This window comes from Struthio camelus, chromosome 2, assembly GCF_040807025.1.
Source record: "Struthio camelus isolate bStrCam1 chromosome 2, bStrCam1.hap1, whole genome shotgun sequence".
NCBI classification, from domain to species: Eukaryota; Metazoa; Chordata; class Aves; order Struthioniformes; family Struthionidae; genus Struthio; species Struthio camelus.
This window is the reverse complement of record NC_090943.1, coordinates 62,307,165-62,333,003: the sequence shown is the minus strand read 5'-3', so window position 1 is coordinate 62,333,003 and position 25,839 is coordinate 62,307,165. Positions and strand designations below refer to the sequence as shown.

The following is a 25,839-nucleotide window of genomic DNA, read 5'->3' as shown; positions in this document are numbered from 1 at the left end:
CCCTGTGAATATAGATAGTAATCCCTCTAATTGAATCAATCTCTAATTTTCAAATATTTGGTGCCAGCATTGGGATCTTTGTGTTTGTAAGACTAGAAGCCCCAAAATCCAATATATGCTATTGTCACCTCTTTGACTGAGGCCACTAACACAGTTAGTTTAAAAATAATTGTAACAGATTTTTCTAAAAAATAAACAGGAATGGCAAATATTCAACAATGCAATTACAGAGCAAGCCTTTGTCAGATATTGTTTGCATTCTTCTGAAATATAGTTGATAAATTGTGGAAGACATCTGCCCCTCCCTCGGGACATTTCTGAAAGTCACATATATCTGTCCTGAGACTTCTCCATGAAACATTATTTTGGAATAAAAAATTACTAGAAATAAATTACTTCTACAAAGTAGAAGATTTATTTTATGATGTATTGTCATTACAACTGTTTCTCTTCTGAGGCAAAACAAGTGAGAGTATATTCACAATTATTAATTATTTTCATTTAATGCAATACAGCCCAAGATCCCAGTGAGGATCAATGCCCTATTTTATTTGGTGATTCATGAACAACAGAGAAGTCAGTACTTAAAAGATTATAATACTAAATTGTCTGCTCCTGTTTGTCTCCTTTTCAGGGTATGTCTATATAATATGATGCAATGACATACAGAAACTGTCAAACTAATGCTGAATGAGGGAGTTCAAGTATCAGTAATAGTCATTTTAGGATGAGTTTCTGCCAAAAACTGATCTTTGTATGACTGAATTCCCACACATTCTTGCTCCAGCTCTCCCACTTCCTCCTGAGCCCCACTCTTTTCCTTCTTCAGCTTTTCCACTTTTCATCTATCCCCTAATTATATCACTCTGCATTTTTTTCATTTTTCGCATTTCCTTTTGCTGTTCTCCGTTATAAAATGGAGATTAAAAAAATCACCGTTTCTGAAGTGTCTTCATAGGAGAGTTTACAAAGATACCTCAGACCCGCTGCTGTGGTCCGTACAGGCTCGGCTCATTTCTCATAGATTTCTTATAGATAATATATATTTTATCACTTTTTTTGCAGATGGCTTGAGCAAAACTGACACAGACCTAAGGAAGAGACATATCACTAATTCAACAACAAACAGCAGCTTGTTCTGATCACTTACATGCAGAAAGTGAACCACCTCTTATGGTAACTCATAACGCACCAAAACACTGTTAAATTTGTCTAGGAAATAAATCGCAATACTCTTGAATTTTGAAATGAATTTTGAATCCCAATACTTTGTCATCTTTCAAAATACAGAAAACAGGTCTGCACTTTTACAAAGATTTTATACATTCTTAAGACTGTTGGATCATTTTTCAACTAAATCTTGAAACTTCATCTAACATATCTTGGTAGAAAACAACTGGCAGATCACAGCATTATGAAGCCTAACTAATGCGAACTCTGCATACGCTTCAATACTCAGCTTGGAGACCATGATAGCTATAGCAGACTTTAAAAGTTATTTCTTATCCCATTCCTATAAATTCAAGAGGAAATTAAAATCCAAGGTATGTTTTAGAAGTTTGAAGTAACTATCAATGTCTTTATCTACTTCAGCGTTTACCTTTGTAACTGCAGTGTTCGTTGGTGGCAAGAGAGAGGATAACTAGGTCTACAAAAGGCTGCTATGAATAGCTGATATAGACAGCAGTAATTGGTTTAAGTCAAATGTTTCAGTCTTTGTAAGGTCTCCTGTTGTCCTTACATCACCTCCATATTACAACAATGTGTGAATACAGATGCATATGCACACATGTATACACATATATGTACATACAGAGAGGCAACGGAGAAGTCAGAATGTGGGAAATTCTGATTAGATACAAGGAAAAATAATTTTGCCATGAGGATGGTCAAATACTGACATAGAGAGGTCGTAGATCTCCATCCTTGGATGTGTTCAAGACTTGCATGGACTCAGCCCTGAGTAATCCACTCTGATTAGATCTAGTCTGAGCAGTGGGTTGGACTCGATGACCTCTGGAGGTCCCTTCTAGACCCAATTATTCTGTGATTTGATGATTCCATGTATGTATAGATGAGTATAGTGCAAATCTTAACAGTTCCCAATCAGTGTCTGAACTGATTTGCCTTTACCAGAAGTATTTAAATTTTTAGCTTCTATTGCTCATCTGAGTCTCTTCAATGAACTGCTCAGTTCTTTACCTCAGAGTTCACCATGCCAATGTCTGTCATTACTCAAGGTCCTTTTGCTTTACCTCCAGCTCTCAGGACACAAGCTGAAGATATCTCCTGTTTCTCCTATATGTCTATTCTTACAATCATCTCATTGGTAATTTCACAGTTAATAAAGTAAGCTAATAAATGAGATTTCTGAGTTCTCTGTTCACATTTTGCCATAATCTGTCTGCTATTTTGATGCAAAGGCTTCACCTCATTTGACAATATCTATTTTGCTGGCTTTTTTCACAGGGTTTAAAGGAACTCACAGCATCCCTTTTTTTAATGTCAGAGACTAAGAGAGTCCTGTTCTCGGCTTTATTTTTTTTTTTTTAAACTAAACAAAATGACAGCAGGAGACAATGACAATTGTAAGAATACTGGCTGGTAAGTTTGTTGTGCTAGTTAGGAGTTTGGATTTGATTCCTAAATCTTATTAAAAATCCTCTTAACATTTCTGACACTATTTTCATTCAGGAACATTGGATAAATATCCTGCATTTGACATGAGATACTTGAAATCATACTCTTTTACAAAATGTTTTAACTCAACAGTCAAACTGTGGACCATTATATGTCATTACCACATTTTATGTCATACCCAGTAAATACTGGTTTTAGATAGGAGATTACATTTTAGTGATAGTGTTCTGTTTCATGGGAATAGTAGCTAAACATAAACACACGCTTTTCCAATGTACACGAAAATCTTTGAAGAGAGACTTATCATCTTCTATATTCCTTGTACCTTTTTTCCTCATCACCTTCTCTGTAACTGCCAGCAGATTTTATCTTACCACTTTCTTTATAGTATTTGTCTTCTTGCTGGAAAATTGGCTTTTTCTTTGCTTTTTCTAAATTTTCATTTGGTTCTACTTTCTCTTTAATGATACAAATAAATAAATAAATATCTCAGATACCTAGGGTACTTCAGTGAAGGCAACTGGGTAATTTATGCAGCAACCTCAGCTCATAACTCAAGGTAGATTTTCTTTCCCTCAATCTACGTTCAACATAATCTTATAAACAATTTCCACTACGTAATTCCTTGCTGCAGTTGACCAAAAGCAGAGCAAAATATAGTATTTGTGATAATGCAAATTAATACACATTAGCTGTTCCAAGACAGTGGTTTAGGTAGAGTGATTTCTTCCCAGTAATACATTCCAGTAAAACATGAAAAAATAACATCTGAATCCCATTAGCACGCTTGGTTATTTCTGTGTTGTGCAAATGATATGTCTAAAAGTTGCATGCAAAATTACTTTAAAGTTAATTGCATAAGATAAGATACTTTTATATATGCATATCCATATAGCCATACTTAATGTATACAGAATCCATATAGCATGTTAACACTATTTTAAAGACTGGGTTGAAAAGAGATGACATAAATAAGCAATTAATGACGTTGGACCTGATTTACAAAGTTTTCATTGCACGTTCAGACAACTCTTACAAACTTCAAGGGAGCTCCATGGACCATATTTCCCAGATTTACTAGTTTTCATCACTACAGTATGCTGGGAGCAAACAAGAGGTAAAAGAAAGAAAAAGCAAGAGAATTCCTTTTTGGGGGGCTGGGCTAAAAATGTCAAGCCATGACTACTGACAGATGACTAGTAGTTTGGAAATCTTGGGGCACTCATTGATTATGCAACACAAAAAAACACAGGACAGAAGTATGAACTGGTCAAACAAGAACCTAGTTCCTGATATTAATACAAGTTACCTAATTTGAATTGTTTTTACAAGTTTGGATACAAGAAAAAGCAGTTTTTGCTTGTTCTCTTGGTGTTAGAGCCATTGCCTTTGTTACTAAACTTGTAGATTTTATGAGAGGTTACTGGATTGCTTTGAGGGCTTACCCTTGATTGTACAAGCAACCTTCCTTTTTAAAATAAAATAATGCAGTACACATATAGTAATAGTTCCCAAGGAAACAAGAATATTGGAGAACATTTGCCTTTTTTTTTAATTAGGTCTTTTGCAGTGCTAAGCATCAGCTAAGCCAAAAGGGGAAAAGGCCAAAGAATGACGCTTTTTCTAAAAACGGAAGTTTCGCAGCTACCTGAGTAATGCACTGACGTGCTATTTTTGCACATGGCTCCGAAGAAAATATCCTCATCAAGTATGGAACCTGAGGCAAATAAGTATCTAAAAGCCTTCTAGGACTTTTTTTTTTTTTTGGATATATGATTATTTACTCTTCTACCTCCTATACATATATATATGTGTGTGTGTGTGTGTGTGTATGTATATATCCTGGCACACTAAAGAACGAACAGTAAAAGGAGATACAGCTTTTGTTTACCCTGTAGGTTTAACACCTTCTGCTTGATGGACTCCCCTGTGATTGTATTTCAGCTAAAAAGATAGCTGCTAACAGCAACGACAGCCAAGCAAGCACTGCAATCGTCATCTAGCCTGTAACACGGGGGTCACAGATTTCACCTCTTCTACATAGGATCTCACTGACTCAGAAAAAATCATTAGACTCCTACAACTTAAGAAGACAAGAAAACCACCGTACTCTCTTCAAGAGCTAAGCAGCGTCAAGTACTGAGTGAAATACATTGGACTAGTTGGCACTGTGCTGATTTCATCTTCATTGCACTGCAGTGAGGACAGAGTCATTACTCTTTAAGTTATCACACAAATAAAAGGTGAAGGAGGAAGAGGAGGAGAAAATAATTGGTAGCTGAAAGTTCTGAAGTGCACAGCGCTCAGCACACTCTGCCCTTACCTGACAAGCTGGGACAGTAAGGTCATTTTCTCTAAAGTTAAGGCCACAAGTCTTTCCTTTGGACTAAAATTCTGCACGTTTCTAAGCAAGACATAGCATGTGTTTTTGTTCTTGGTCATTCGATTTTTCATTAATGCATTAACCATTAAGTTTAATAATAAAAAGAACACAAATACTCTGGGAATAACATTTTATATCATCTAAATGGTGGAAAAATGTCACATAACTGAATTTTCACCTACTAATTCACAAGCCTATCACAAACTACTTAGAATACTCCAAAAAGGATGGGGCATTCCTAATAACATCAAGAATATCCCACAGAGTAACAACTACAGATAACTAATTCTGAAAGAATTATTCAGTGCCACATTTCTGGCTTAAAAGCTATTCTGCAACTTAAAAAGATCTGGATGAGACCAGCTGTCTGCGACTGGATGGAAATCAGGTCAGCTGAATGCAGCAAAACCTGAGCGGTAACTCTGAGCAGTGAGGTTGGCAGCAGGACAAACACATCCTTTTTGTCTCACAGTGATTTACAGAGCAAATTAATAAATAGGGATAACATCCTGTCATCACTCTCTCCTCCTCCCTAATGCTAGCACTAAATGATGAATGGACCTGAAGTCAAACAGGAATCCTCTTCATCCTTAGCAGGTTGCTAGACCTCAACCATTTTTATGTATGGAGAAAGGGAAAAGCCTCTGCTCATAACATATGAAGCAGTGCAGACTCCTGCTCCCTCATCCTCAGGTATGCTTGGTTTGTATCGCTAGCAGGACAAAAATCATGATGCAAAATAAGCACGCAGGACTGAAAATATAATACCAAGCAAGAAGGTGCTATTTTAACGAAGATAAGGCAGACTGCTGAGCAGTCACGTCATGTCATGCCGACGCTCACATTTTCTTATGTTTTCAGTTTCTGAGAAGGCTAAGGCTCACTTCCTCAGCTGCCTGCTTGTTGTCATGAGCCACAAGCGTGCAGGGAAATGCTCCCTTTAATATCAATAGGTGGGATGAGAGCTGAATGTCAAATTGTATCCGCTTGTTATAAACAAGACCACAGTCCAGTCCCAAAGGTGAATAATACAGAAGGGAAAAAGTGACAACAGCAGGAAGGTCTGCAAAGTTTTCATGATTAATTTAATCTCCAAACTCCTAATGCCCTGAAAGTGTATTATTTCAGGCTCTAAATCTGTCAGGCTGCACGATCTAAACACATTCGGCTGTTGTCAGCACTTGCATGGAACACTTCTAAAGGAGAGAGAATAACCCGGCTGATCCTGGGTTAACCTCAGGGTTAGTGCTGCCGGTTGTGGGTTATATATTAGCAGTAAAATAAAAATATTAGGGATAATTCTGGGGCAGCAAATACTGTCCTTCCAACTCTATGTAAAACCAGTGGCCTGAGCACTTACTGTGAACCAGCTGCTATGCCCTTCATCTGCCCCTAAATTAACTTTTAAATTACCCAAATTAGTCTTACGTACTTATCTTTGATCTTACGACCCCTGAGAAAAGAGTGAGCCCTTTTGTGTTTATACAGAACCGTGTGTAATGGAGCCCTGGTCCATGGCGAGAGTCCTGCAGTGGTACTGAGGTACAACTAAATGAGAATTTGAAAGATGCTACTTCTGTTAGCAGGTCTGTAGCGCGGCTGAGCACTGGCTGGAGTTCACCTCTCCACTTTACAGTGTCCATCTCCCAAACTCTTAATCTGTGGTTATAGTGATGAATTCAGCCTCCTCTTATGGGAAAAGCAGAAAAGAGAAATGCAGAATGACCATACACAAGATGAACAAAGTTTACGTGTTAAAAAAAAAAAAAGTTTATAAATAAAGAGGGGGCAGAATTCACTCACTGGAAAAGTCCACTGCTTTTGGCAGACAAACTCTGCTTCAGTACCGCACATCAGTTACTGCTGATGAGCCGAGTGGAGAAATGCAGAACAGGTAGTAGCCTGTTTAACATCCAGTCACTCGACCCTTCTCCCTGCTGGAGCGGTTTTAATGTCCAAATTATAACCAGTAGGGCTGAACTTCCTGACTTTTGGCTACTTGCTTTTCCCTTGCTGAAAGCTTCAGCTCAAATCTATCAAATCATTTAGAAAAAAGTACTACCAACTATATGAAATCTAACATTTCCTAGGCTTCGAATGCTTGACTTTCAGTCTTTAGTGTTCCTCTTTATATAGATTTTTATTCTATACCGTTACATACTGAGATATTGGTAAAATTTGATTGACTGGCATTATCTTAATGCTAGGTGCCAATATCAATCTGCAGGTGAAATCTGAATGTTAACCCTAAAAGCCTACAAAGGGCTGCTCAGATTTGTAAGACTGCAAGAAGAACAATCGTATCAAGTAATTCAAGTTGTCAGCTAAAAGAAAGAAACAAAAAACCACAAACTAATTTATTCCCTAAGCATAACTAAAAGATAACGTTTGCTATTTTAACTTTTATAAAGCAAATAAATGCAATTAGGACCGTTTCTATTTTCTAGTCTGTGATTTCAAAGATGGCCTTTAAGCTATGCGAAAATGTTGAATCATAGTTTTCAAAGCGGCGTGGCCTACTTTTACAAAATTTCCTCCATTTCTGGGAAATTGAGATTCATTCGGTCTATGTGATGCCAGAAAAAACAGCAAGACATCACTAATCTCAGTAGATAATCTTCTGTTCTGTTCTTTCCAGTTTCATTTAATGTAGAACAGCAAGTTTTCTTGTCAAATGCAGCCCTCTCTATTTTATCAGAAATGACTGTTTTTAAAGGTATTGCTTAAACATATGGCTGTGTCATCTAAATACTTGATTCTTGTATGCAGTCAGTCTCTCTGGATAAATTGAAAATTTCCTCGTATACGTTGCATGTTTGTAGTCATGCTTGCTTCCCGCTGCAACTTCTATGGTCCTCCAGGTTCTTTTACATATTTGTTCCCTTTTAATTCTCTAAGACCTCTCTACCTACTGTTACAAATAATAAGTAAATATCATCACAATGTAATAAACTACAGCCAATGCTGAGTTCTCAGGCTTTTTTCACCCAGCAGAACGTACAACCTAGTCCTTTCTGATCACATACCATCCCCTGTGGAAACTCCAGTTGCTGCCTAGATAGGAAAGTAATAGTAAAAAATTCTTGTTACCCCATTAACAATTCTTAATGAAGGACAGGAGAAGCCAGTGTAATGTAACCAGCCAGTTCTCTCTTGAAGCAGCAACTCTGTCATCAGGAGTTCACAAAGTTAAAGGATAAATGGATTTTCAAGACTGCCTAAGCGAGTCAGAAACTGAAATACTGGTTTCAATGGGAATTAGTACATACTACAGTATAGCATTAAGCCTTGGTGCCTACCCACATCTCCAGGACCCTGCAATATCTATCTTCTTATATCTGGCTACAAACGACCTGCCCAGCATCAGGCACACTATATTGACAAAGCCACAGGCCAGCATTTAAATATCCTCCCTATTCCAGCCACTAAAACACCTCAGGTCAGTCCCTGTTTAATTATTTTTCCCCACTACCTGAAACTTCCTTCTAAAACCTTCACTGCAGGAGAAGAGTTTGAAGTGAAGGAGTGATGTATCCTGTGGAGCGTTCTGTCAAACATCTAACAAAAATAAAAGAGAATTTTGCAGACTCTGGAGGAAGAAACTTTAATTTCCAAACTGTGACAGAGGATAAACAAGAAAATTAGGCTGCCTGCAGCCATTTGATTTATTCCTGAAGTCAAGACCCCTGATGATAAAGTGGTCCTGAATTGCTTCATCAACAATTTAGTTTTGCCTTAGTGACACATCAGCGTTATTTTCTTTCACTTGCTCTCCATTCATCTGACAATTGTCTGATTCACTGTTGAAACCACTGCTATTCTCACAGACGTTGTCCATACCTCTGGAATTTTTGGACTTGCTTTCCCCCTCACTTCTCCCCCATTTTGTTTTCACTGCTCATTTCCTCCATTTGTCCAAACTCATATGATCTCTAAACTCTCAATCTCTCTCCGTCCATCCCTCTTAATCATCTCCAGGGCCATCAAATATTTCTTGAAAGTTTAGCAGTCACATCAGTAATCATAAGAACTAAGTAACTAACCATCATGAAAGCATGATACCCAGCACTTCTTGTATTTTCTGTGCCATACTGTAAAAACCACAGGTGGACAGTGCTGTGATACACACCGAGAGCTGCATGGCAGTGACATCCTTGCTCTACTGTGTAATCTAATGTACACCCTCATCAGTAAGTGCTAAAGCAAAAAGCTCATTATATCTTTTCCCAGTAAATCCACCCACTTCTCACATATCGTGACTGCTAAGTCACAAGAAAAAATAAACAGTCCGTGGAGCAGAAAATTTCACCAAGATTCCTAAAGGAATGCAGGCATTTAACTCATGGTAGGATCAAGGCATTTAACTCACAGTAGGATCAAAGGAGGTTAGGAACCTAAATTTCTTTGCAGATCATCACATTTGTTACTTAATTGGTACAGTTTATCTCTCTCTCCAATGCCATCGATTCTTTAATAGAGGTAAGAACTGTATAAACAGTAATAATGTCTAATTTTTTTTTATTTAAAAAGTCTTACATTTTACCTACAATGATTCAGTTGAAGAAAATTTTGTTTAACAGCTAGCCAGGGAATTCCCTGTTGCTGACAACAGCAACCTCAGTTTATTCTCTCAAGATGGAGGCATTCTGACTTTGAAAGTTGACAAGACTCTCTTCAACAAATAATCTTCGATTGTGAGGAAAAATAAACTTTTTGACATAATTTGGTTCACTTCCAGACTGATTTCATACTGGACACAAATAATGGACAATTTCAGCACTGAGGTTTGCTTTGGCGGGAATGCTCTGAGTGAAGATCTTCCACCTGTGCTTTTACTTCTTCTCTATCAGTAAAGCTTTACCATGACAAATATTATTACTTAATATTTACATTGCAGCAACATCAGGGACCTCTCCTAAGAACCAAGTTCCACTTTGCAAGCAAAGTACAAATGTGTACAAATCTGAATTCCATACTCCATATAGGCTGCATGCCAATATCTACCATTTTGCCCGGTAACTAACAAGGTAATCAATCAATCATTGCTATCCCCAAAATACATTTATATATGTAGGTGACTTATTACATCACTTGTAATAAGGTGATTGTAATTTTATGTCTGCTTTTCTTCTGTTTGTGCAAATTGTGAGGTCCTCATTTTACATATACAGTTCAGACTACTTAATTCCCCTCCACTTATCTATTTTACCAAAAATTAATATTTGAACTTTTCAAAAACATTAAGACAAAACCCATTCAGATTTAAGTATATTAAGATTATAGTTTAAGCTAGGACCTGAGAAGAATTACATTAGAATTTAGTCTATAATTAACATAGGTAGTTCCGCATCTATTAAAGAAATCACTCATATAACTGAAAAAAACAGATCAAATCAAATACAAATTTTAGGACAAAACACATGTTTAGACTGCATATAGCGCTTTAACCTGTCCCCTGTGCGTACATACCAAGATACAGACCTGGATTGGTCACTGATTATTTTTTTCCAGAGGACCCTGCATCAGTCAGTGCAGGAGTCGGATGATGTTCACCGAGCAAAACACTACTCACTGTTCTGATTTACCCTCATGGTTCAATATGTGGACCTCATCTTATATTTAATGTGTATTTCAACTCTTTCTAAAAAGACAGCATTTTCTCATTAGCTTTTCTATAGTGCTCATTACTGTAGGAGATGATTGCTTCATAAATCTACCTATCTTTGCAATATCTCCATGAGCTGAACAACTGACATCATTCCCATTCTACAGATTGGATGTTAAGGCCGAGACACATAAGGTTAAAGGCACACACTCATTTTTAGTGCGCAGTGTGAGATGCCTACAGGCTGATTTATTTTGTTTTAGAGTACATAGCACTAGAAATGTTCAGATGGAACATATCTAATGTCACTGACTCCAGTTGCAGCTGTGAATGTTCAGTACTTCCACAGACTGGACCTCTGGGTCTCCAGTCGGGTACTCAGAAAATTAGGAACACACAATTAGTGTGACCCACCTCCAAAAAAATGGCTTACAAAACTTGGCCAGCATCACATGGGAATTTTGTTCCAGAGGCAGTGTTAGAATCCAGTTCTCCAGGGGAGTGTTCTCCTACCTTCACTATGAAATCCTTTATCAAACTGCAGTTCCCTCCTTCATATCTAATACAATTTCCAACTTCCACAATAAAAATTTGCAGACAATATTCTGCTTACACCACATCACCGTGACTCACAGTTTGACTCATTCTTCAACGGCTCCCCAACCTCCTCCTTTAAACAGAGAATCTGAATCTCCTGGCTGACTCTCTCCCTCCTCTTCCACCTTTCATTCCCACAGTTCCCACTCTGCAGACTTCTTTTCCCATTTTACTTCTCTGCTTCAGGAAATGTAACTGCTGCAAAAGTCCCATCTGGCCTCTTAGTCCAGTTTGGCATACACTCGCCTTTCTGTTTTAGGGGACGGTAAATTCTTCTAAAATAAGTTCTGCTGATGACTTAAGGCAAGATATGTGGCAAACTGCTTTGTTAGTTTGTGCCTCAAGACCTGTCTGCTCAGTGTAAGCTGCAAATATCCCTGTACCGAAGAGAATTTCCACCCTGTGCAGGGATACTCAGGTATCTCTACTACAAAGGCTTACTAGCCTCTGTGTTATGATGCCCAGACTTTAATTTTGGAGTCATCTCAGCTAGTCCTTGCTTGGGGATCCTTGCATCATGTTCCCTTCTGCACTATAGTAATGCCCTCAGTATTCTTAACTTTTTTTTTTTTAACCTCTGAGGATGAGAAGACACTTAATAGTTTATGAAACACCTGGAATATGTAAAGTAGTACAGGCAAAAGTAAGATTCGAACTGATGTGATGTATGCTTTCACAACAACCCAACGCCTCTCAGAGCTTTCTAATAGTCTGCTCTGTCCTCTCTAGACTCCCATTGCTATCACTAGTTCTGCCCACTGATACCAATACTCCAAAAGTGCTGTTGTAGATGCTGAGGTCCAAACCAGGAGCTGTTTTGCTGTCACCAGGGCTGAGCACTGCTGTGCTGGGGGCCCTACCTAACATTCTGCCCCTGTGAGGTCTCTCTGACTTTAGAGCTCACTTACTTTCTAGGTATCCCTCAATCACCTTTTCCAGAGAAAATTCATAACTAGGGCTCCTCAAAATAATACTCAAAATCAGGAAGTGTGACTTTGGAATGGGCTAGATTCTGCCAAAGCTAAGCTAAAAAAAGGAAACCTGAACAAAACGTCTTTTAAATGATAGTAAAGCTTTCATTTCTACCTGTGGTCGTACACATTGAAAATTAAAATGTAATATTCAGTCCTATTATCATTTTTCATGAAATGTCCTATAATACACAGTAGAGTTTCCATGAAAAGAAACTGAAGCCTATCCAGAAAAAATACAGCTTTATAAATGTCTTTCTCAAATGAAATTGCCTTCTTCTTGTTTAAAGTTTTGAGTAAACAGTTGTTTTTATGACGAAAGCACTAACAGATTCCATAAAATCTCACAGTATGCCAGGGTCACAGAGGTTATAATAAAAGATTATTGAGTGAAGGTTGCTTATTAAAATATCATCTGTGACACTTAAGAGAAGCCACAAGAACAGATCAAAAGTCAATGTTATTTCCTCCATGCATTTCCCTCAGCACAAAAACAAAACAGTCAACATATGGTGCACGTTATTCATGGCTACACGTCCAGTGCCTCAAGCAATGAAAAACGTAAGTGCTCCTAATTCTGTCATTATCCTTATTATTACTACAATACCTTCCTTTTTTCATAACCATTTTGTCACAAATCCAAACCTACCTCCTCCCACACTGCTCTAGTGCCTGGTGTTTGAATCAGAGTCCTGTGACTTAATATTTTTCACCCTCTGCCTAATTCTAGCTCTGAAGCTTGGCACTAGGTCTAACTCCTCCACCTCTAATATTGACTTCTCGCTCTCTGTGGTGTTCTATAATTCGTCCCGTATCAGAGCTCATAGCATTTTATACTAACAGTGACAAAGCTTACTGTAGCTACGACTGTGGCAAAATATTTCTCTGTTTGATATTCCCACATCCTAATCTATCATTTTTGAAAGTCTTGGAAAATTTCCTTTATTACTCTTATTTTGAATTCTTCATACTTCATTCCTACTTCTTTCTTTTTTAATCTCTGACATATCATGTGATTTGTGTAGCTCTACAGAAACTCATACAACTATTAATGAATAAATTAGCTCAACAGAGCCAATATTGATTCAAATATCAACAAGTTGCTGTTAATGGAAAAAGTGCTCATAAAAGTATGGATCCAATTGGTCACTGAGCATTGCATACCATGTCAAACATGATACTGCCTGTCAGGACAAAAGGGACACAGAAGGATGAAACTCATAAATCAAGCATTCTCAGAGCACAGACAGGGGCTCACACAAAATGATGATGCGTTTTAAGCAGTAGGTTCATTGGTAGAGCATTTATGGGGGATATCAGAGATGCAGGTTTAATTCTCTTTTCTGCCTGAAGGGATTTAAACCCACATCAATTACCTCAGTAGAATGCCCCTGTTACCAGGCTGTAAAATATTCTGGGGTAGGACTTCCTCAGTCCCTCTGTTAAAATTGTTCCACCTGGGATGAATCAATAACTGTTTATTAGATAAGGAACCAGAACCACTGTCTCTCACTGTCTCTCTCAAATGGGCTATAGGTTTGTCGACTCAACCAAGAGGGCAACAAATATTTACTTATCTCATGCAAAGGGCAACAGCTTCATCTGAAGTAGGGGAGAGAGCCTTACTCCATAAGCCTTACCCTCTAAACTAGTTCTTAATACATTTTTCTCATGCAAGATGGATAATGAGGGTGGAAGTCACTAAATGAGCAACTTGAACTTGCATCTCCCACAGTTGACAGTCATATGCAGTAATAGTTAGGAGAAAAAGGAGGAAATCTGGGAAAAATCTAAGTTGTAGGGATAAAATTACTGTAGGGATAAAATCAGTATTTTATCATAATAAATCTGCGCGAGGGAGACAAAGTTGCATCTGCAGCCAAAAGGCTGGCCTTCCCTAGTAGTACTTGTCTTTGTAACTCTAACATTCTTTTCTATAGTTCATTTGAATTCAAAACATAGATAAATTTCTTAAATTTGACAACAGATGATACCACAGTTAAAATGGCAATGAACACATGGGTAGATGTTTTGCAGTCAGAGGGATCACAAAAATATTTCTGCCTTCATTCTTTGGTAAAAATGGAAACATTTAAGCAAAAGACCTTGAAAACCATGGCAGTAGATATCACAGTTAAGAGATTCCGGTAATACTCATGCTACCTTCTGGTAAATCACTCACCATTGTTTGTAATCAGCATCACAGTTGCAGTAGTACTTGGGATCAGTGCAGTTGCGTTCAATGCCGCAGGCACATTTTTGAATGCCAGGCCCCGATCCGCCCCAATAGTAGTGCTTCTCATTGGCTTTTCCAACCCACCAGGTGTACGGATTCCCCTCTGCAAGGAATAAGAATGTAAGGTTATGATGCATCAAAGACGTAGAACTTCATAATGCATTAACTGGGCTCAGGTGTTTAAAATATAAGCAGCATTAACAATACATAACCGGACAGCCATTCCGCATAGCTGGCAAACAAATGCATTCATTATTACTAACAATTCAAAGGGCATTGTCAAGCGAATGAAACACATTTTACTTTCTCTATTCACATTACGTATTGTTATCGAATTAATCAAACTTTTTTTTTTATCTTGTAAGCTCTTTGTTCAGATTTGAAATTGTTCTCTCTTTACGGGATGAAAATATGTGAGCAGGTTCCGTAACTATTTCGAATTAATTTCAAGTTCACATAGTTAGCTATCAGATGGATTATTCAATATTTGACCACAAATGCTGCATAGAGAGATGCATTTATTTTGTTTTTAAATAACAGCTTTTCATTGGAAATTAATCAGTTTTCACTGAAAAACAAACAAGTTCATCATGCTCTCTCCAGTTGGTCCAAAGCAAAGCTGAAACACATAATGTCAGGCTCCAAAAGAAACTTAATTTTTAATAATTTTTTTAAAAAATTATGGTGTTAGTGCTTGAACAAAGGTCATCTCGCCTTTGATCTAATCATAATCCCTGGCACTAGATTTGTCACTTGGTATTTTCGTATGCTGCTATAAGTTTATTTCTAATGTTTTTGGACTAACTAAGCCTCTTACACGTAAACAAATACAGAACTACTTTACTTTCTATTTTGTAAAAAACCCTTACCAGCAAAGCTTCTTCTCATACCCCCAGTTCAGCAAGGCACTTAACTATGAGCTTAAATTTAAACCCATGCGAATAACTCCATCAATTTCGATATAGTTATCTTAGTGATTTTTCACAATTAAAAAACATGATGGAACTCAGCCTGTAAACATGTTCCTTTACAGTGTCTTTTTTTCTCCAGCTGTACTGCCATACAGTGTTTTGTCATTCAATCAAATGAAGCCATTTGCATGTAATTCATTCGTTAACACATTTTACATGTAAAATCCTCCATAACAGATATTCCATTTGACATAAGACTGAAATATTTTGATAATTTTCTGTTTGTGCATCTCACTTACGTATCTCCAAAACCCTGCATCCATAACTCTAAAAGCAACCACAATTAAACTCCATCATCTAGACCATTAATCTACTTCCTCTAGACAATAAATCTACTTCTATCCCAGAGATATGTTGAAAGTAATCCATACAGATCTTTAAAGAAAATTAAATTCTAGAGAGATGGAGAGAGCAACCAAATACCTGCAGGCACGTTAAAAAACAAAAAACAAAAAACCCAACAACAACAACAAAACCCACCTCTGGAAACGCTTACTTTGTTTAGTGCTTTTGAATTGTTAAACACAGCATAAAAGTACCACTTTTGAAAATACAGTAATGTGACAAATTTGTGGTCGCTGAAGGTTTTTATTAGTTGTTACTATTGCTGCACAGTATGGACATTCAACTATAGAGCTAATGCACTGGTTATGGTAAGAGAATGACTCGATTCGGGATTCTTAATTGGCCATTTCGGCTTCTATGCCTTGATTATATAGGAAGGAAGCGCTGCGAATTAGAAGAGCATGTTATGTGAATGCTGCAGTTGCATTTCCAAGCTGTAATAAAGCGTATCAGATATAAGAGTAGGTACTCCTGGCTTCTAAAAGATTATTCAATGAGAACCATTTAAAGGTAAATGCTGGATTTCCCACATTTAATGACTGAATTTTTTTAATTGAGAGAGGATCCAACTACAGAATTAGTGATATTTGGAGCTGCTATCGTATTCTTTGTCATCTTCAAGGTTAATTTACATGCTGCAGTGGAAAAACTATAGTTTCAGTCAAAATTCTGTTTGTTTACACATTCCCTATCAAGTAGAGGATTGCATGATTCAATCAGCCAGCACTTGACCAAGAAGCCAAAGTCCTGACTGGAGTACAAGAAGAAAATAAAATTACTTAGATTTGTCAAAAAGATGATTAAAAATTCAGCAACAGGTAGAAATGATTAAAGTAGGTGAAAGTGATAGCATAATTACACACCAGAGGGATGGGTGTCACAGAACACCACGACAGACACAAACAGGGCATGTTTTAACATGTTTAAATGATAACCGACATACAGATTTAAATCTAGGATGCTTAGGCAGCCATTTTTCACATCTACTGTTTTCAGTGTGGATATACTGCTTTATATCAGCTAGGGATCTGGCCCAGCCATGGTGCATGTGCCTTCATGATTAAGAAAAAACTTACAGCGAGGCTGAGGAACACAAATGAATTTAGGAAGATGCTAAGACGCGTGATTAATTTCCAGAAAAGTCAAGGAGGTTATTATAGGGGTTTTGTATTCAGCAGTTATTCTGGTAGCCATCCCCATGATTGGAACTCCCACACGGATATGCGGACAGGTGGTGGCCCTTGTGGACACCACAAATGGTCTGTGATGGGAGCGCAGGTTGTGCTGGGGCTCACGCTGCAGGGGACCTCGCTACCTGGCTCTCCTCATGGGCTACCACACTGTGGGGCAGATTTGAATTTCCGTGCCACCTCAGGCACCAGAATCAGGTGACTGTCGCACTAGACCACCCTGCTCAATAGTGGTCCGTAGAGAAGGCCCTGGAGCTGCTTCATATTCCACAGTTAATAAAAAAAGGGAAAGGTGAGGAGATGCTGTTGTGCCCCATCTGCTCTGTGCTGGCTGAATGAGAAAGGCTCTTTGTGGCCACTCTTGTTTCCCTTTAGCCAAGTAAAAGAAGGCCAGGATTTTGTTTAGCTTTTATAAGCCCCAAATTAGGAACGCTATACTATGCAGATACATCTGCCTAGATAACAAAGTACGAAACATAGTAATACTATGGCGGGGACTAAAAGAACAACAGAAAAGAAAGGCTGGAAGAAAGAAAGATGCATCATGAAGAGAACAAACCGTTCAAAAATAGGACCACACTCTCCCTCTCCAGTTTTGCCTTGTTTTAAACAACCATTGTCTCCTGTTGAGGGTGTGAATGCTCCTGTTTTACAGCTCTTTGCTTGTTTTTTTCTGTCCTGGAAATTGCTGGAAAGGGCTGAAACAAATAAATGAAGTAATGCACTCCAGTATGAAGACTGATCACTAACAGAAACCATTCTAAACACCAGAGTATGTTATCATACACAGTTATCCTTCTAAAATATTAATACTGTTGGTCTTAGAGTTTTAAAAGTGAATAACTTCAGTTTAAGGAGGAAAAGCAGTGGAGGGAGAAAGTTATATATATATGTTGTCAAGTGTATTGCCATGGCAAGCTAACACCAGAAAACATTTTTCTCTCTTTTCTTAGCATGGAAGCAAAATTTTGAGTCATGGGATGATATATTATTTTGTTGTTAGCAGCTTATTTTTTCAAGGGTTTGTGAGGAAATAGCATCAGGACACAAAGGAGCAGGAGAGGAACTTGCTGTCTGCTGTGGGGTTTTGATTAGAATCCAGTCCTGGGGTAGAACTACTCTCTGGGAAGGAAACCACTCTCCTTTGAGGACTGCACTAGGAAGCATTCAATTAAGTACATGTGTACTAAGTGTATGATCAAGCCGCATCTTCCTTTCCCTTCCTGAAGAGAAGACACTTACAAGGTTTCAGGTGCTTTTTATAGAGTCACTTGGAAGAAAAGTAAACATGCTGCTGGAGTGTGATGTGGATACCAAAAAAATGGACAAACACATCTAGCCCTTAGGAAGTACATTAACCTTACAGACAATGTTAATGTCTGAAGTGTGAAAGTGGATATTCTTTTAAGGGCAAAACAGTTCATCTTATTTAAATGGAGTGTGATACGCACATAGAAGTTTGACAGAACATCAGATTCAAACCATATGGCTAGTGATTCAAATCTCACTGCCTAGAAAAAGCCTTTAACACTTATATATAATACTGGTAATAGTGGTTGCAATGGCTTTGCAATGCTGCACTTTGGGGAAAATTAATGGAAAATACTAGTTCTTGTTTAAATCCATGTACAACGTTATCCCAAATTTGCAATAATTAAGTCACAGTTTTTAATGAATCTGGCCATCAGTGTTTTCTATTAAGAAGTGTTCCCCCTCTACAGAAAATTCAGAAAAGAAAAAAACAGTACGGAAGCCTCTTTGTATTCTTACAGAGCTTGAGTGTCATAAAAAAGCTATTCCTTTTTCATTTCATAAATATATCTTCTTTGTGAATCATTTCATTTAATAGAAAAACATACCCAGCCAAAGTTAATGTACTATGAACAGAACTCTTAACAGTCAATAATATATTTATTTCTAATATAGTGGAACAGTCTCAAAATATATAACTTTTGCAAGAATACTTCAGATTCTATTAAGCAGTTATTAAAACCCATTATTTTTAAGTGCAACTGATTGATTAATAAAAAATTGGGTAGTTTCAACATTTTGGGGCTCTTGTTTCAAAGTACCTGCTCAGTACCTATAACTGAAGCGGCAGTACTGAGAGAACTCAGATTAAGCAGCCGAATGGAGTGGACAGACACTGCGAAAGCGCTCTGTATTCAGAATGCAGCCCTTACAGTGCTGATGACTGCATCTGTTAGTCATAAACTGCCTTAAGAAGCTAAATGCTGCTCTTTCATTCAGCATCTCTTCCCACAAAGTTTCCTCCAGTCTCCTCATTCTTCCCTCATCAGAAAATATCACTTTTTGCAGCAATAACCTGCAAAGCCAGGCTGCCTGCCATTGCCACTGAAGGAAGAGTGGAAGCGCGTTGCTTCTGCAGAAAGGGAGAAGGCCTCTCTCAGCTCCAGCAACTACTCTTACACTCCTTTTCCAGCTTCCAGAAACAAGAGAACAACAGGGTGATGATCCAAGGCTCCTCCCTTGGTTCTCTGTCTCAGCTCTTTCCCTTTCCTAGCACTTTCTCTTGGGAAGAATAGCAACAGGAATTGATATTGGCGGTGCTGCTAAGAACGTGGTCCATCTTGCCCAGTGTTCTCATCTGAGCAGGGCAACAGGAGGCAACACTTAGGGACAACATGTGCGTTTGGCTGCTACTTGTGGTTCATTACCTTTGTACTCCCTCAGCTTCCAGTAACAGCATTAAGGATGCTTGTGGGTTTGTCTCTGTCTGCTCCTGTTAGTATCTGTTTATGGACCCACTGCCCATGAATTTGCCTTTCCCTTTTTGAACCTGCTTATGCTATCTGCATCCACAGCCTCCTGTGGTGAATCAAAGCTGCAGCTACGTTCTGGCTAAGGATGATCATACATCTACATCCCAGGAAATCTTCCTCATCTCTTTCTGGTTTTTAAAATCAAAGGGAATGGTTTAAAAAGAAAGGCTAGGAACACTTTCATATCGAAGCCAATGGTTCATAACCTCTGAAAAAAGAGACCATTAAAAAATGCTCATTGGAGCAGTTTACTTTAACAAATGCACTTAGTTGATCCCTTAAACGCAATTAAGAGTTAACCTACTGGACTGGATGGCTTTGAATTGAAGTCAATGGAAAGATGGAAAAAGGCGTTTGGATGATCGCCTTTTCTCTTCTTTTTGAAATGGGACCATTCCAGTTATCAAGTAACATCAAAGATTCCCTAATACATTCTAGAGAATGTCAACTGTTACATTACATGCACAATTGTTATATTTTTCAGAAAACATTCTTTTCTTCACTTCTTTGCTAACTGAACACATCAAAACAGCAGGAGTTGAACTGATTGCCCACTTCTTACTATTGGAAAGACAAGCCCAAAGATATCTTTCTAAATGGTTATAAACTAGCTAAAGCTTTGAAAGCCTAAATTAACAATAGCTAAAAATGAAAGTTATATCCCAGGGATAATACATGATTAAGGCATTAAAAAGAGAAAACATAAAAAAAAATTAATCTGCACGTGTGGAAAAGCTGTTAAATTATATCTGAATGAAATGTATTCTTTACACTTGCATTTCTTTATTCTATAACATACAGTAATTTTAGACTCATATAAGGCTAGCTGTTGGTTTTAAGTCATGGTTCATTAGAGTCTGTGCAGGAACTCTCACTGATATTGCATTGAAGAAAGAGGCACTGAAAGAACATTTTTACCTCCATTTAAGAAGTTCAGCATGCTAAAATGGCTCTGTGCCTCACAGTTCACTCTCACCTTGTTTTCTGTTGCCATCTTTTTTCCTTGCACTATCAGTAGCATCTATTCCACACAGGCCAAACCATTCTTATCAACACTGTGAGTCACTCATCTCAGCTTCTGAAGACTTGGTATTTGGAAAAAACAAATGAACAAAGTTTGATATCATTCATGTATGAAGTGAATCCACAAGTTCCAACTTAGGATCCTTAAAGTCAACAAAGCCAAAGCTGAGCAGGCTCTGCCGATCTAATTAATTTTGTGCTTATTTTATTTTACTTACCATTTATCTTATGTGTATATTCGGTCTCTCCGCCACTGATACGCAAGAGTACCAGTATCAAGCTGCTTAGACACTTGGCAGGTTTGCTGCCCCTGCCTCGTGGCATGAAGTGCTTGCCTAGACTGAACGTGCGGCTGCTGAGTAGTTTCATGGAAAAAGCACTAACTCCTGACTGAAAATACTGATCCGTAGAGCAGATTTTGCTCTTGTTTGCACCACAGTCAGATTGGGGGCAATCTGTGTCAGTTTAAGAGACTGACTAAAAAGCTGAATTATTTGATGAGAGAAGCGTCTGTCTGGCTGATCACATTTCCAGATTTCAGTAAAAGTACCAGTGAAGAAGGTGACCTCTTTCCTGAAACAATAGTTCTACTTCAAAGATAAAATGAAATTTTTTATGCAACATTTATACATGATATATCATTTTGAGGATTTCTTTCTTTTATTTTAGTATTTTCTCTATTTTCCATTTCTTCAGTAATACTTTTTCTCTGCCTTCTGCTATACGGTGTCGTGCAATATATGCACATGAATTTCATATAGGAATGACATGTTACAGGAAGTAAATTCTTATGTTACTATTGTCATTTTGTAACCTGATAAAACATTTTCCTTTCCAGTCAACTAGGAAAGGGACAGATAAGGAAATGCTTACTACTTATGAAAAGACGTTGTATCCGTGGTCATCAGTCTCCTGATGACTAAGAGAGTTAGATTAGCTGCCTCATGGCAACATAAATGCTATATTTGAACAAATGGGAAACTTGGGGCAGAGAACAGAGATTTAAAAAGAAATCAACCAACCAAAAACAAAAGCAATAGAAAGAACCTCTGGCAACCTTAGAAAGTAGGGCTCCCTAATTTATAGCTGCCTGTGAGCTTTACAGAACTATGACCTGAAACTTGTAGTTTGTTATTTATGATAACTTTCAGTAGATACTTGTGTTTCTCTTGGTTCTTTTGTCATGGTGCTAGTATTCAATAAATTCTTTTCTTTACTTTTTTTTTTTTGCTTTTACTATATCCTGCAATATTTTTTTTTCTTTGTGAGTTCAGCGAGAGACTTGGTCTATTTGACAGAACTATTTATTTACAAAAACTGTGTAAACTAGGAGAAAATTTAAGATTTGAAGTCTGTTCAGAAACAGACTCATGAAATGTGTAATCTCCCAATAAGCTTGTTAATGCAAAAAATGAAATGATGTGATGTGTAAATCCATGGTCAGGGCTTTTATTATTTCAAAAATACTTAAAATAATATTTTTTCTTTCCTAAGGTGTTCAGAATTAAGCTATACTTCAAAGTATTTCATAAATGAAAAACATTGTTCATATTATACTAAAAATGAAGCTTAATATTGGAAATTACTTGAGAAAAGCAGACAAAATGCCATTGATGATTTTACATTGAAATATTCATAAGAACATTTTCAGCTGAGCCATTTTTGCTTGAGAACCTTTGACCAGCTGCATTTATACCATACAGTGGGGCCTAACTTTCTTTGTCCCAAAGCTCTGTGAAAACAATCTAATGCATCCTCTTCAATCTTTTCTTAACAGCACCTAGGAACTAATTTTTGCCCTTTTCCTTCAGACTGGAGGAACTGAGAAGAGTTTAAATTTTATGGTCTATATCTGCTAAAGACAAGCAGAGGGGAATCAAGTGAAGTGTTTGAGCAACAAAAATTACTGCCTACTCGCTGGTGCTCTTGCCTCAAGTTGATGATCACGTACTGCAACGCATGGAAGCGTTCTCATATCCCGTTATATTTGCCTGCTAATTCTTCAAAGAACATGTAACAGATACGGATATACTGATTTCGAAACATAAAGCAGTCAATGGCCTATCCTGGCCATTAGACATTTGGTTAAAGACTCTTTTCAGTAGGTAAAAGCACTTGCCTTAGCTCTCTTATTGAATAGATTTCCGTATTTTCTTTACAGTACAACATCTGTTTCTTAAAATTCCCTTGCCCTGATCAACAAAAATGTAGGTAAAGCAAATTTTTCTTTCAGAATTAGCAGGCTACAAAAAGAGGATCAGGAGGGAAAACTATCCTGTTAGTGTCCAATGGCATCTTATGAAAAAGCTTTCTGACAGCTTTATTGTGCTGTTGGAGAGATTTACTCTTTAACCCAGCTCATGAAAAGCTAGTACAGTACAAATGATTTTTCCCTTGTCAAGACTCATATTCCAAGCTGAAGCACTACTAACCAAGCCTGCTTTTTTATTTTTCTTGGAATCAAGTCTCAGTGGCGAGATTCAGCTGGGGAAAGTAGCTGTCAGGTATCTTTGCATGCTATTCTTTGACGGTTTTTAAAGTGAATTCATTACAAAATCACCACAGTCCCTACCATACTCAGCAACGTTGTGTTCCACGCTTGCAGGTGTTATAAATAACTCTCTACTGTTAATTCACTGAATCATCTGAGGCCAAAGGACTGTGTGTCTGCTTAAGCTAATTCTAAGAGGAAAAGGAAAAGTAAGCACCTTTAGCCAGTAATACATCATTCAGAAAGAATGTATACATACATAAGTATTTTTCAAAAAGAGTTCATTAAAACTTTGAATATGTAACGCTGAAGCATTGTGGTTATTGAGCTTGTTCTGGGAGGACATGCAGGACGTCTACGCCAGGACACTCAGGCGCCAGCAACAGCAAAGCAGGAAAAGTACAGTGTCTTGGTAGCAGAAGTACAGGTTACAATGCACTCTGAATTTTGCCCAGCAAGACCATGAAGAACTCACATTTCTGTATCACATGTTTGCAAAGAACATACCAGAGATAAATCAATTCAGAAAGATTTCATGATGTTGCTAGAGAAGTGATGGCTATTTTGTGATCAGTTGATAAAAGTTATGTCTATCCAACCTTGACACACAGCTAAAAAGCATACATATATATAAACACACATATTACCACTGACACTTTGCAGGTTAATGCAACCAAATCCCCTGATTATTTAACTTCTTTAGAGGGACTAAAAAAACCAACAGAAATTCACTGATGATATTTTAGCAGTAAGGGAAAGCATTTTGAAGTTTTCTGTAGCAATAGCCTCCTCTTACAGCAGAGATCCATTGGGAAGATTTCAGAAATTGTGGTTATTAGAGAAACAATTACTAGTCTTACAAGTATGATTTATAGAAGGGGATTGTAAAAACAAATGCAAATTATACTAGACAATGAAATGTAAATTATACCAGACAATGTAATGAGTCATTTAAGCTGGCATTCAATACATTATGTGGAAAGAGGGCAAACACACACACACACACACACACACACACACACACACACACACACACACACACACACACACAGTTCAGTAAATGATACCAGTATCAACACTCATATGCTGCGATCACATTTTTAGATGAATTCCCTTGCTGTTAATAGATAATGACGACGGTCAAAATGTTCCTTAAATAAATTTAAAATAGCCAAATAATTCTTGTGATCTTGCTTTGCACACCTACACAAGGGGGCTTTTAACCTATACAGAGAGGAAAATAGAAAACATTCTTAACTTAGATGTACCTACAGGATTCACTCTTCCAGCAACACTGTTCTTCCTGCTGCTCCATTTTATCTGATTTGCAGTAATAACACTGTACATGGAACTAAATATTACGATTCCGTAACAGCTGATGCCATTATTTTGCTAACAAATGAACTAAAACCAACAAAATCCCAAGGTAAATTAAGCTGCACTCCGAGCGAGCAGAACTGATGAAAGCTTTTCCTACAAGCAGCCTTTCCTTGGAGGTCCCCCACCACTCTCAAGCGCTGCTCCCTTCAAATCATTGCTCCCTACCCCCAAGTGCAACCTCGCAGGAGTTTAACTTGAAAGAAAAAAGTCATTATAACAGCCAGAAGACTGCAGGCTTGTCTTCACACATGAGGACTTAATATCAGGCACTTCGTATGGAACATGGACCGTGGCAAAATAGGAGATTAGTCTGGGGGAGCAAAAGGGTTTTTTGTTGTTGATAAGGCTGCTACAACTGCTGCTGCTGCTGACTTTCCTTCCCCACTGACCCTTGAGGAACCTCAAAACACACAACCTCACTTCTTCCTTTCCACTATGGCTCTGCTGCTATATTGAAAGCTATGAATTCTTGCTAGTTACAATGATATTTCTACATCAGATCTCAGCGTCTCAGTTTTTTTTTTTTTTAAATTACACAGTGTGCATGCATAACTTTAAAAACACAGTTGGTACAAATATATGTCTACAGACATTAGCCTCTTTGCATGGTAGCCCCGCTGCTCCCCAAATGCCTGCCATTCCAAATCTGGAAGGTATCCTATCCTTTAGAAATAAAAATGAAACAAAACATGTATTACCATGACTTGTCATGTGCTGTGTTCCATATAATAATAACGTACCCTAAATGGATTTCAAAGGAGGAAAAAAATGACTAGACGAGCCCCAGCACTAATGCTTACAGCAGCCTGACTACCGAGCAGACCCAATTTAAAATGAAGGAAGCCACACTACACAAAAAACACAATGTTGGGACCAATAAAAATTAAAGACAGAGGTCCAAAACCAAACCATCTGTTAAGTAATGGCTATTTGAGACATAAATGGAACATAGAAAAGAATAACACTCTCAAACACACTCCTCTATCAGAATGCATTTGCACCCCTCTTAAGTTTGTATAGTCCAAACCCCTTACATTTCACAAGGGTTTTGCTGCTTTTGAGATTAACCTGTAAAGTATTACAGATCATTATATCCTTTTACTAAAAATCAGAGGAACATATGAATAGTCTTTTAAAGGAATACTTAGTACACACAGACTTTAGAAGTTGTATGAGACATGAATAATGCTGATGCCACTACAGAGAAATTGAAACAAATCCGAA

The 25,839-nt window shown here is 37.7% G+C and overlaps 1 protein-coding gene across 2 annotated transcripts in view; it reads right to left on the bottom strand.

The window, feature by feature from the left end:
- CNTNAP2 (contactin associated protein 2) overlaps positions 1-25,839 on the bottom strand; it is a 1,135,762-nt gene that overhangs the window by 200,566 nt on the left and 909,357 nt on the right. Inside the window, exons 14-15 of one of the 2 annotated variants that reach the window (XM_068936036.1) lie at positions 14,379-14,535; positions 13,573-13,653 (exon numbers count right to left, since the gene is read on the bottom strand). In XM_068936036.1, coding sequence (XP_068792137.1) covers positions 13,573-13,653; positions 14,379-14,535 — 238 coding nt within the window. The remainder of the gene's footprint in view (positions 1-13,572; positions 13,654-14,378; positions 14,536-25,839) is intronic. The other variant, XM_068936037.1, reaches the window with a different exon arrangement.